At 38.0% G+C, this 9,346-nt stretch overlaps 1 protein-coding gene across 1 annotated transcript in view; it reads right to left on the reverse strand.

Annotated features, from left to right (window-relative positions):
- EPS15 (epidermal growth factor receptor pathway substrate 15) overlaps nt 1-8,656 on the reverse strand; it is a 20,260-nt gene extending 11,604 nt beyond the window's left edge. The window contains exons 1-4 of the mRNA XM_010133834.1: nt 8,356-8,656; nt 3,342-3,503; nt 2,528-2,725; nt 430-627 (exon numbers count right to left, since the gene is read on the reverse strand). Coding sequence (XP_010132136.1) covers nt 430-627; nt 2,528-2,725; nt 3,342-3,503; nt 8,356-8,526 — 729 coding nt within the window. The 5' untranslated portion in view covers nt 8,527-8,656. The remainder of the gene's footprint in view (nt 1-429; nt 628-2,527; nt 2,726-3,341; nt 3,504-8,355) is intronic.
- Between the last annotated feature and the right edge of the window lie 690 nt (nt 8,657-9,346).

Genomic DNA, 9,346 nt, shown 5'->3' on the forward strand with positions numbered 1-9,346 from the left:
AACAAATAAAGTTCCCCTGGGGAAAGTTTGAAAAAAAAAAAAAAAAACCCGCAAGAAATCAGTCAACAAGGAGCGATGTTTAAAGCAAGACAGTTTTACATTTTCTGTACTATTCCTTATTCCATTTTGGTGGCAACCAGATGAAGACAGCTGCTTTCCTTTAACGTTCATTCTACTATTCAAGTTATGATATTGTGCTTTGGAAACTAATACAGAAAAATTTTTATTGCCACTTTGCAGCCAAACTAAAATTGCCTCCTTTTCTGCTTATTAACCTTCAGATTGCGGAAAACACAGTCCCTCAGAATAACACCCTGAAATTTCACTTGGGCAAGTGTTTAAAAACATAATCAGTCTTGATACATTCGTAACTTATTCCAACTTCACAGCTGCACTGCATCAAGAACAAGCAGTCAAAACACTACTCACTGGAGATACGCTGTGTGTTTGTTCATCATCTGCTATACTTTCCCTTTCAGCATTCTCATTAAGGTTAGCAGTTTCACTGCTGCTGTTGCTAAGACTAGAATGGTCCGCGGTTCCATTAACAAGTGTATTATGTGGCTGAGAGTGCCAACTAAATTGGTTATTTTCCAATTCTTTCAGCTCAAGAAGTTTTGTCTGTACCTGTAAAGAGAAATAAATGTATATGCATCAGGATGGCAGCATACAGAAGCCGGTATATGTCCACCCCCTCGTAAATATAAGATGGAAGATACAGATCTGAAATGCTTATTTTCAAAAGCAAATATAATAAATCCATGTTCTTTCAATCAAATTTGCGAAATAAGCACACATCTGACTTAGAAGAGACACAATGTAGTTGATGGACAGACCGAAGAACCTTCCACTGCCAAGGAAGCAGACTGCATTGCTGGCAACATCAAGACTCATGGCTTTATTTCTACTCAAACTCATAAGAGTTGCAAAGCTTTCAGGGGTTTTTGTTCATGAGTTTGAGGGATGGTTAGTTTTGTTTTAGTTTTGTATTTGTAATCGCCTTAAACTCTAAATTCAGAAGGCTGCTTTATCAGAATTCTCATCTTCCAAGACAGAAAATTAAAAATTCATTATCTTCCCCCACATGGAGCCTACAAAATCCACAGTGTATCCTCCTAAGCAGACACTTACATTCATATGTTATTACCTCAACGGTAAGCTTATTTAACACAGTGCCTCACAACTTCACAACCAACCAGCCAGCTGTGAAGGAAATACAGGATTTGGCAGATTCTGCAGAAGGATGAACATAGTTCAGATATGTAGGTGTCTAAATCTCGCTGACTTCTGCTAGGTCCGTCACCTGATAGAGTTTTCATTGCCTTGCACATGTCACAAGTCAGGGGGCAGTAAATACATTGATGTCTTTCAAATACATTGTCCTCAGACCAGCCATTAGATAATCTTGCCTAAAGCACTAAAGCACCTATTGTTCATTATTTGTGAGCCAAAAGCAATAAAATTAGGAGTACTGATATAAAACCTATTTAAAAAGTTGTTGTACAGTCACCCATAACTACTTATATCAGACTCAAATCTGTTCGCTGCAAGTACCTCCTGCTAGTATATTAATAGTCTAATAGCACGACCTTCTCTCTACTTCTAATAAAACAGTGGAAAATCCATTCGTTTACTTATTTTTCTAAAGCTCAAAGCCAAATTTAAAAATTATGAATGTCACAAGGCTCTTCAACAGAATAAAGTGCTTTGCATGAACACTAACAGTGGGTCTTGAGAAAAAAAAAATTGTTAACAAGTTACAGGCATGAATTGTGCGAAATGACCAACATAGAAGCCCAGGGTTCAAAGTTAATAGGAAGGCTTTTCATTTTGTTTTTAACTTGGTAACAATGTGCCTCTGACTCAAACAGAAGACAGCTGGCAAGTCAGAGAAAGAATGATGGAGAAAGGGTGTGCAAGCTAACACATCAGTGAAGTAGTAAGTAGTCACTGATCGCAGATAGGAGCTAAAAGTGTTCCTTTAACCTAACAGCAGACAGTGCTTAAAAAACAGTGCAGCCATCTTGCTGCTTCTCAGTATCTAGTCTCGATCCAATTTATTCTTACATTCACCTTGCCTTTCCCCTTCAACAATATACTAAGTCGGTGTTATTAGTAATTTTATACTGACTTCACATCAATTAAAGAATAGTGAGTGTATGCCACAGGCCATGTCTGAGGAAGAGAGTTAAATAGCTACTGGTCATAAAGAAATTAAATATGCATTATCCATGTTTCATTCATTACATTAAGACAAATTATTTATGAAATATAATAAATTAATCCCTTTTCATTAACAAAACTTGGAGAAATATTATGAATTATCTTGAGTCAGCCTCTAAGAATCCTAAAAACTACTATAGAGAACACATGTGTAAGCAACTAAAGACACGAGCAAACAATGAAGAAAAAAGAAAACCACGCCTCCTCCGTAAGAAAAACCACACTAAAGGCTGTCAGCTACAATTTTTTTTTTTTGGGTGGCAGGGGGATGGGGTGGTGGTGTGTGTCTTTTGCACTGCCTTACTGAATTGATTTCCTGTTGTGAATCCTGCAGATGTTGCTGAAGAGGTCCCAGCTGTGCTTTCCCAGACTCTAGGCAATGCTCAAGCTCTGCAGTTTCTTGCTGCAAGCGACTCAGCTCCTCTTGAGCTTTGGTCAGTTCATCTTCGTAAGCTGAAATCTTTGATTCCTGGCTTGTTATTTCAGCCTTCAGCACGGCAATCTAAAGCATGAACCATATTTCAAAGCCGAATGAAAAAAAACCAAAACAACCAACACCATTTTCAAACACATCCAAATGCTGTTATTTATGATCAGAAAAGTGTAAAAACCTTGCAGCTATTGCAGAGATTATAGACCATACCTGAATGAAAGGTTAATTCCCTATTAGTTTCAGTAAGATGATAGTATTCTACCTTTTTTCCTGACCAACACTGGTATTTTTGAGACTGAAAATATCATTTTAGACCTGAAATCCTATAGCTTTATATCAGAAAAAAAAATCTACATAACCACGATCTGTTTTAATCACTAAGAAATCAGTCCCAGTAATTAGTGCTTCTAATTACACTTACATTGCATTATAATTTTGCATTATTTGTTTGCACTTAACCTTATTTGTGTGCAAGTATATCTCCACATATTGTTGACACACTGACAATACATTAGGAAGTCACTGGAGCGACATATTTCCCATTGTCTGTCACAAAATCTTGACACTCAGGCTGCTAATTCATTAAAGTTTTTTTCTCTTGCACCAACAACTCATAATGTTGCAAGGCTGAGTTCTTCAGAATGAGGCATTCATGCTGTGAAGAGCCTTAGCTACTAGACCTTACCAAATGGGCCTCCTCTGCACACTTCTGCCTGATGTCATTGAGCTGCTCTTCCAACTTGGCCTTCTGCTCATCAAGATCATTTAGGACTTCCTGTGCTTCCTGTTTCTGAGCTTGCAGCTTTTGCAGATTACTGCTCTCCCGCTTTACTTCATCTTGCAGATCCTGTAATAAAATAGATTAGCTTTGCGTGTTTCCTCTCTCCTCCCAACCACTAAATTCTGCAGTATAAACTGCAGTAGTAATTCAAAGTACCAACAAATTCGCTTTCAAAAACTAGCATTTATAACCTGTCAGACAAGCAAGTATTCCCTAATTCTAAGACATAAAAATAATCAAGTCGTTTGCTTTTTCTTTTCTTTTTTAATAAGAACCTGACTGAAATATTCAAGATCATGTCTCAGAGAGATAGCTGTTTTATTCACAGGGAGATTAGGATTTCATTTTTAATGTAAGAAGTCATCTTTATTCAAGCTGCTACATTGTCTCTCTCCTGTGTTTTAGCAATACGTTTTGCCGAGTACCTTAATAAAAGAAATTCCTTATTCTGCTCCTTGCCCTTCAAAAACACATGACCACAAACCAGGAGCTTGTTCCAGCAACATGGTAAAGATCCAAACCAGTGCATTATTAACCCAAATGCACTTCCTTCTAGAGCACCCCTCCCTCTGATTTTGCAAAAAAATCAGCCAAAAACTTACTTTTCTTGTAATGGTAAGAAATGCACATTCTATACACAACAATATGGCATCTTTTAATTTCTGAAACAGCAGTATCTATACATCTTGCGTTCTAAATACATTAAGTAGCATGAAATGATAATTAGTTCATTTCTGAGCAACACAAATGGTTATACTTCAAACTGCTGAGAAAACATTGGAAAAAAGTCAAGAAAAGAATTTAGAAAGAAGAAAGTATTGTCAAAGTCAAGAGGAAAACATAACATACAGAGATCAAAAAGAAGCAATACAAAAGGAAAAGTATTAGATGAAAGGAGAAGATTTCAGCCTTTCTCAGAAAATATGGTAATTGAAGGAAAAATCATGAACAACAGTAAAAGGCGAATAGAGATAAAAGAAAATTAAGGAGGATACGTAAACAAGCTGACATGAATTTCTGATTAGATCATACATTCATGTGCTGCTCTAAGTTCAGATCCTGTTGTCCTTTTTTAGGCATGATTTTTGCTTGCTTGCTTGGTTGGTTTCTGATGATGGAGATAGTTTAACTCATGTGTGCTAGCACCTCCAGATAATCAGGGCAAAAAAGCCAGATAGAAATAGAAAGGCAGCAGTAAGATGCTAGGGAAACAGGCTACCTCAGGACAACTGGAAGACTACCTGAAGAAACATAGTTATGAAACAAACAAAACCATAAAACAAAACAAAACTCAACCCCCTCAAATCAAACTTGAAGTTGAGCAAAGGGTGTATGGCTGCTGTACAGCAGTCAGGCTATGGGAATTACTGGTTATTTCTAATCGATGGAAGACCAGCTGGTGCGCACACACAAAAAGCTCCTATAACAGCTACCAACTTGGATAACTGCGACAGTCTTGATCCATTTATTTTTTACATCACTTTGAAAAGCAAGTGTCAGCTGACACTCAACACAAGCAACGGTGGGGGGGAAGTAACAGCTTAAAGAGATTTCAGTCTCCTTTCTCTGAAAGGAAGCAAGAATTCACATACGCACAAGCTAAATATAGATCACCTCGACTGCAGCTACTGTTCCTTGAATCCCAGTATCTGTCCTAGGCACAGCAGTAGAGAAGCTGAAGAGACCTGACTAAGCCTGATGACTCCCAGAAGAAAAAAAGAAGAAAAAACACCAACACAACCAAAACCAAACCACATTCACAGAACCTCTCCAAAATTAAAGGTTAGCATAAATACTATGCACAAAACTGGGGATAATACTCAAAAACACATCTTCATGAAGTAAAACAGGCTCCAATTAAGCTTTGATTCCAAAGAACACCCTCAGTAGAGAAGCAGCATCTTAATTTTCAAGCACTGAATGAGATTCTGTATGAAAACCATTAATGTATTTGAGGTGGTACGAACTGGCATTTCTGTGGTAACAATAATCCTTGTGTTAGATTTACAATCATTATAAAACTCTCCATGCCGATGTAGAATAGGACAAGGAAGACTATAGATCTGTATTTCCACAGAGTGACAGTGGATTTAATCGCTTGCCAGTCTGTACTTCACCAAACGATTCCTGTGCTAAGAACTCTTAAGCCTGAAAGAGCACTTTCTAATGGCTTCAGTGCACTGCTACAAGCATAGAGACCATCCAGTTCTGAGTAGGATTCTCAGAGTGTAAATCTGTTTATAAGAAAAAAGGACTCAGGCCAACAAGGAGGTCAAAAGACTAGACGAGGCAGCCAGAAACATTCTAGACTACTTAGAAGGCCACAGTCCCCAAATACCTTTCACTTCTCCCCACCTTCTTCTCTGAAGTAGGGTCTCACATACAGTTACTTTCCCCCCGCCAACTGATAGAAACATCTACTATGTTTTGTTCAGTAGTTACATGCATTTGTTCTAAAAATTTCTTCAGAAAGTTCTAATGTCCTGCTGGAAAGCAAAACAGAGACCATTTGACTTCATGTCAATAGAAATCTAGGGAATAAGTAATTACTGGGAAAGCCAGACAAATTGTCACGTATTTCAGTCTTCGTGGGTGGACTGACAAACCATGCTGATGCATGTCAAGTGCTAGATGGAAGAGGAGAGTCTTGTGAATGTATCCAGAAGCCCACAGGCTGAGGCAACACCTAGCTGCTGAGGCACACTGTGCTTCGACATCTGTGTCTACAAGAGCAGGTTGGTGATGAGAGAGCAAGGGACAGCCTGGTAAAGGCATGGCCACTTGGTACGTGGTCAAACCCTAATGTTTTTGTTACACATTAACTCAGTAAAAAAACCTTCTCTTCTGCCAAGAGGAACATTTCCTGTCTGAGTTTATTGCTCCGGTATTTATAGTAAAATGCTAAGCCAATCACAGAATAAGTTAATGAAATGGTGCCTAAGAAGTTTCTTGATCTTTATTACTCTGCCCATAACTTTTTCAGAAAAAACACCCGTGAATCTTTGCTATAATGTGATATTTTAATAAGCACCTTAAAATCCATCAGTGTGTTATGTTTTCCTACCAACTCTTTTTCTATGCTTTTTAGTATCTATTTACACAGTATTTGAATTAGTTGATAAAAGAAAAAAAACCTGTCATTCTTTCCCTCCTCCCATACAAACCAGCTGAATCCATCACAGACCACGGCTATATTTGAGATTATAATTTATGTCCATGGAATTAATTCTGGTATCAGAAACCCTGCAGTGTGATGCCATGGAACTAGCTTGATCTGAGCAGCAGGTTAGAATACACTGGGTTTGTATACCACCTTTAGAAATGTCACCCTTAGAATAAAACTAGAAGGAAAAAAAAAAAGCAAGACTTAAAGATATTCTTAGTCTGTCACCACTATTCTCTGAAGTTCTAGAAAGTTTCCTGAAACATGCAGGTCCTCCAACATTCAGGAACAAGAAAGGGACCAGAGATAAAGGACCACCAGCTTAAATAAATGCTGCGGCCATTTCCTATTTGATCCTGAGGGGTTCGGTTTTCTGACAAGCCAGTTACAGACTTTTAGCTCTCTGCAGACTGACAGAACTCCGTAAGTCTGTATTTAACAAGGGACAAATAGCTTATGTGATCACTAAGGTTAGAGACCTGAGACAGATGCTTCCAATATTACTGCTCTAGATACAATGACTTAATTGATTCTGTGACACTGCAGACTGTCCAACGCTAAACAGAGGCAGCTGACACTAATACTGTAACATTAAAGGTAAGGTTTTTACTTAGCTTTGGATGCCTTTTGTACAAAGGCACCAGACCTCAACCTTCACACGAACATGCGCGGATTCCAGAACACACTAACACCACCATCCTGTGTGCAAAACAAGGAATACCCCTAGGAATCTGTAAGTGTGAGAAAGCAATCTGCAGAGCGGGGAGGGGAATGACCACTGCACGCATGGACAATCACAGACATGGGCAACTTCTGTACATATACATCCCTGCAGCTGCCATCGTAGCTAATGCGCCAGCATCTGATTATCTTCTCAAAGGTCAGACTATTAATTATCATCCAGGCTTAAGGATATTAAATAGCCAAGCACAAAATTCACGACAGTTTTAACGCATTGGCTCTTTTCCTGCCCAACACAAAGTAAAAATGCAGAAATCTTGCCTTATATGCTCTTAATCAAATGATGATTATTTAAAATAATAAAGATTCCTAGAATAAATGTCAGTGATCCAATATTACACTGAAGTTTTTTTCTTAAAGCAGCAACTCTGGCTGCTTTTGCAGCTTAAAACGCAATTGAAATAATGCTTTGCACCATTTAATTCAGAGCTTGGTTAGACTTAGAATCCTAAACACTGATACTGACTGTATAATTTTTAATCCCCGTAAAATGCTTGTAAAATTTAATTTTTCCATATTCTGGAAATTCTACAGCATCCTTTTAAATAAAAAAAGAGATTATTTTAAAAATTCACTTATGTTACACAAAATTAACTTAAGGCAAAATCCCTCCCAAGCTGGTAATTACTGCAACTCTTAAGAAGCGGCCCCATGTACAAGCCCTCTTAATTCAGCCACTTAAGTTTATTAATTTGCAGTGCTACGGTGTCTTTAGTTTTACTTATACATTAGATAGCCTTGCGTAAAAAAAGGAAGAAATCTGTTCTTTTGCAATATTTTTCATTTAAAATTCCATGCAGGCTACATATCCCTGGAGCTCGCCCATTTATACAAATACACACACCTACATCAACCCACATTCATACAGAATATTAATTTCAGAGTACATTCTTAGCCACAAATTTTTTCTTTTTACTAAGTGACGTGATCTAAAGACTCAGTACTCCCACTGCCATTAAAGCACCATATGGTGCAACGTCAGGTGTTCAAAGAATAATTTTATATCTTATTTACCTGGACCTCACTTGTCCTCTGCTTGATGGTATCTTCCTTCTCCTTCAGGTCTTGTTCTACATTATTCTTTTCCCTAGAAGACCAGCAAACAATGCAAGAATACTTAAGAACATCAGCTACAGCAGGTACAGTTATCCAGCCCCCTAAGCCTGTATCTCTCTTTAAATACATAGCGAAACATTAAACACAGAAGGTGTAAGGGATTTCTGCTTTCCAAATTATTTACAAGCCAGAAGCGTTCTGCATAAAACCCCGTCTTTTCAGCCAACTGCACTTCAGTGATAAGAATGGCTCAAAAATGGGAGAGGGCGGGAGGGAGAAATCAATGAAATACTGTCTCCAGTGATCTCACTGTTGCTATGGAGCACTGTCTAATGAAAATGGCTGGGAAAAGTGGGAGGGATTGCATCAGATTCCATCTATTAACCCCTGCAAAAACAGCCATTCCTATGCTAACAGCAGTTGGAAAACACTTCCAGCAGGCCAATCGAGCTGATTAATGAACTTTGCCTGTCAGATTTTAGATACAGCTGGTGGTAGGTTCCGTCACAAGAACAGTTAGCTTGCTGTGATCACTGTCTGCTCAGAGACTCCATACGTAGTTATTTGCTGTGTCATATCAGGTCTGTCTCTACAGACATTTCTTCAAGTTTAGAAGTGACTACGATGACAGGGTAATTATTGTCAATAAATTCTTGGCAGCCAGACACAGCAATAGCTTTAAGAATGTGAAATAACCCACATACAACTCAGAGGTGTTACTGTTTTAAACAAATCCTGAGACTGTTTATCTCTAGACAGTATATGGAATCTTTTTTCCTTTCACAGATGCAGAAAAAGCATTAAGTGATGCAATTTTTAATACTGTCTTCTGTATACAGAAATTTACTTTCATAAAGATTCTGTTAATAAATTAGCACACACATTAGACATTCAAATTTGAACAAAGATAAACGTAACATTTCTAAATGAAATACCATAGTGAACAGCA

Source organism: Buceros rhinoceros, unplaced genomic scaffold, assembly GCF_000710305.1.
Source record: "Buceros rhinoceros silvestris isolate BGI_N320 unplaced genomic scaffold, ASM71030v1 scaffold22413, whole genome shotgun sequence".
Taxonomy (NCBI): domain Eukaryota; kingdom Metazoa; phylum Chordata; class Aves; order Bucerotiformes; family Bucerotidae; genus Buceros; species Buceros rhinoceros.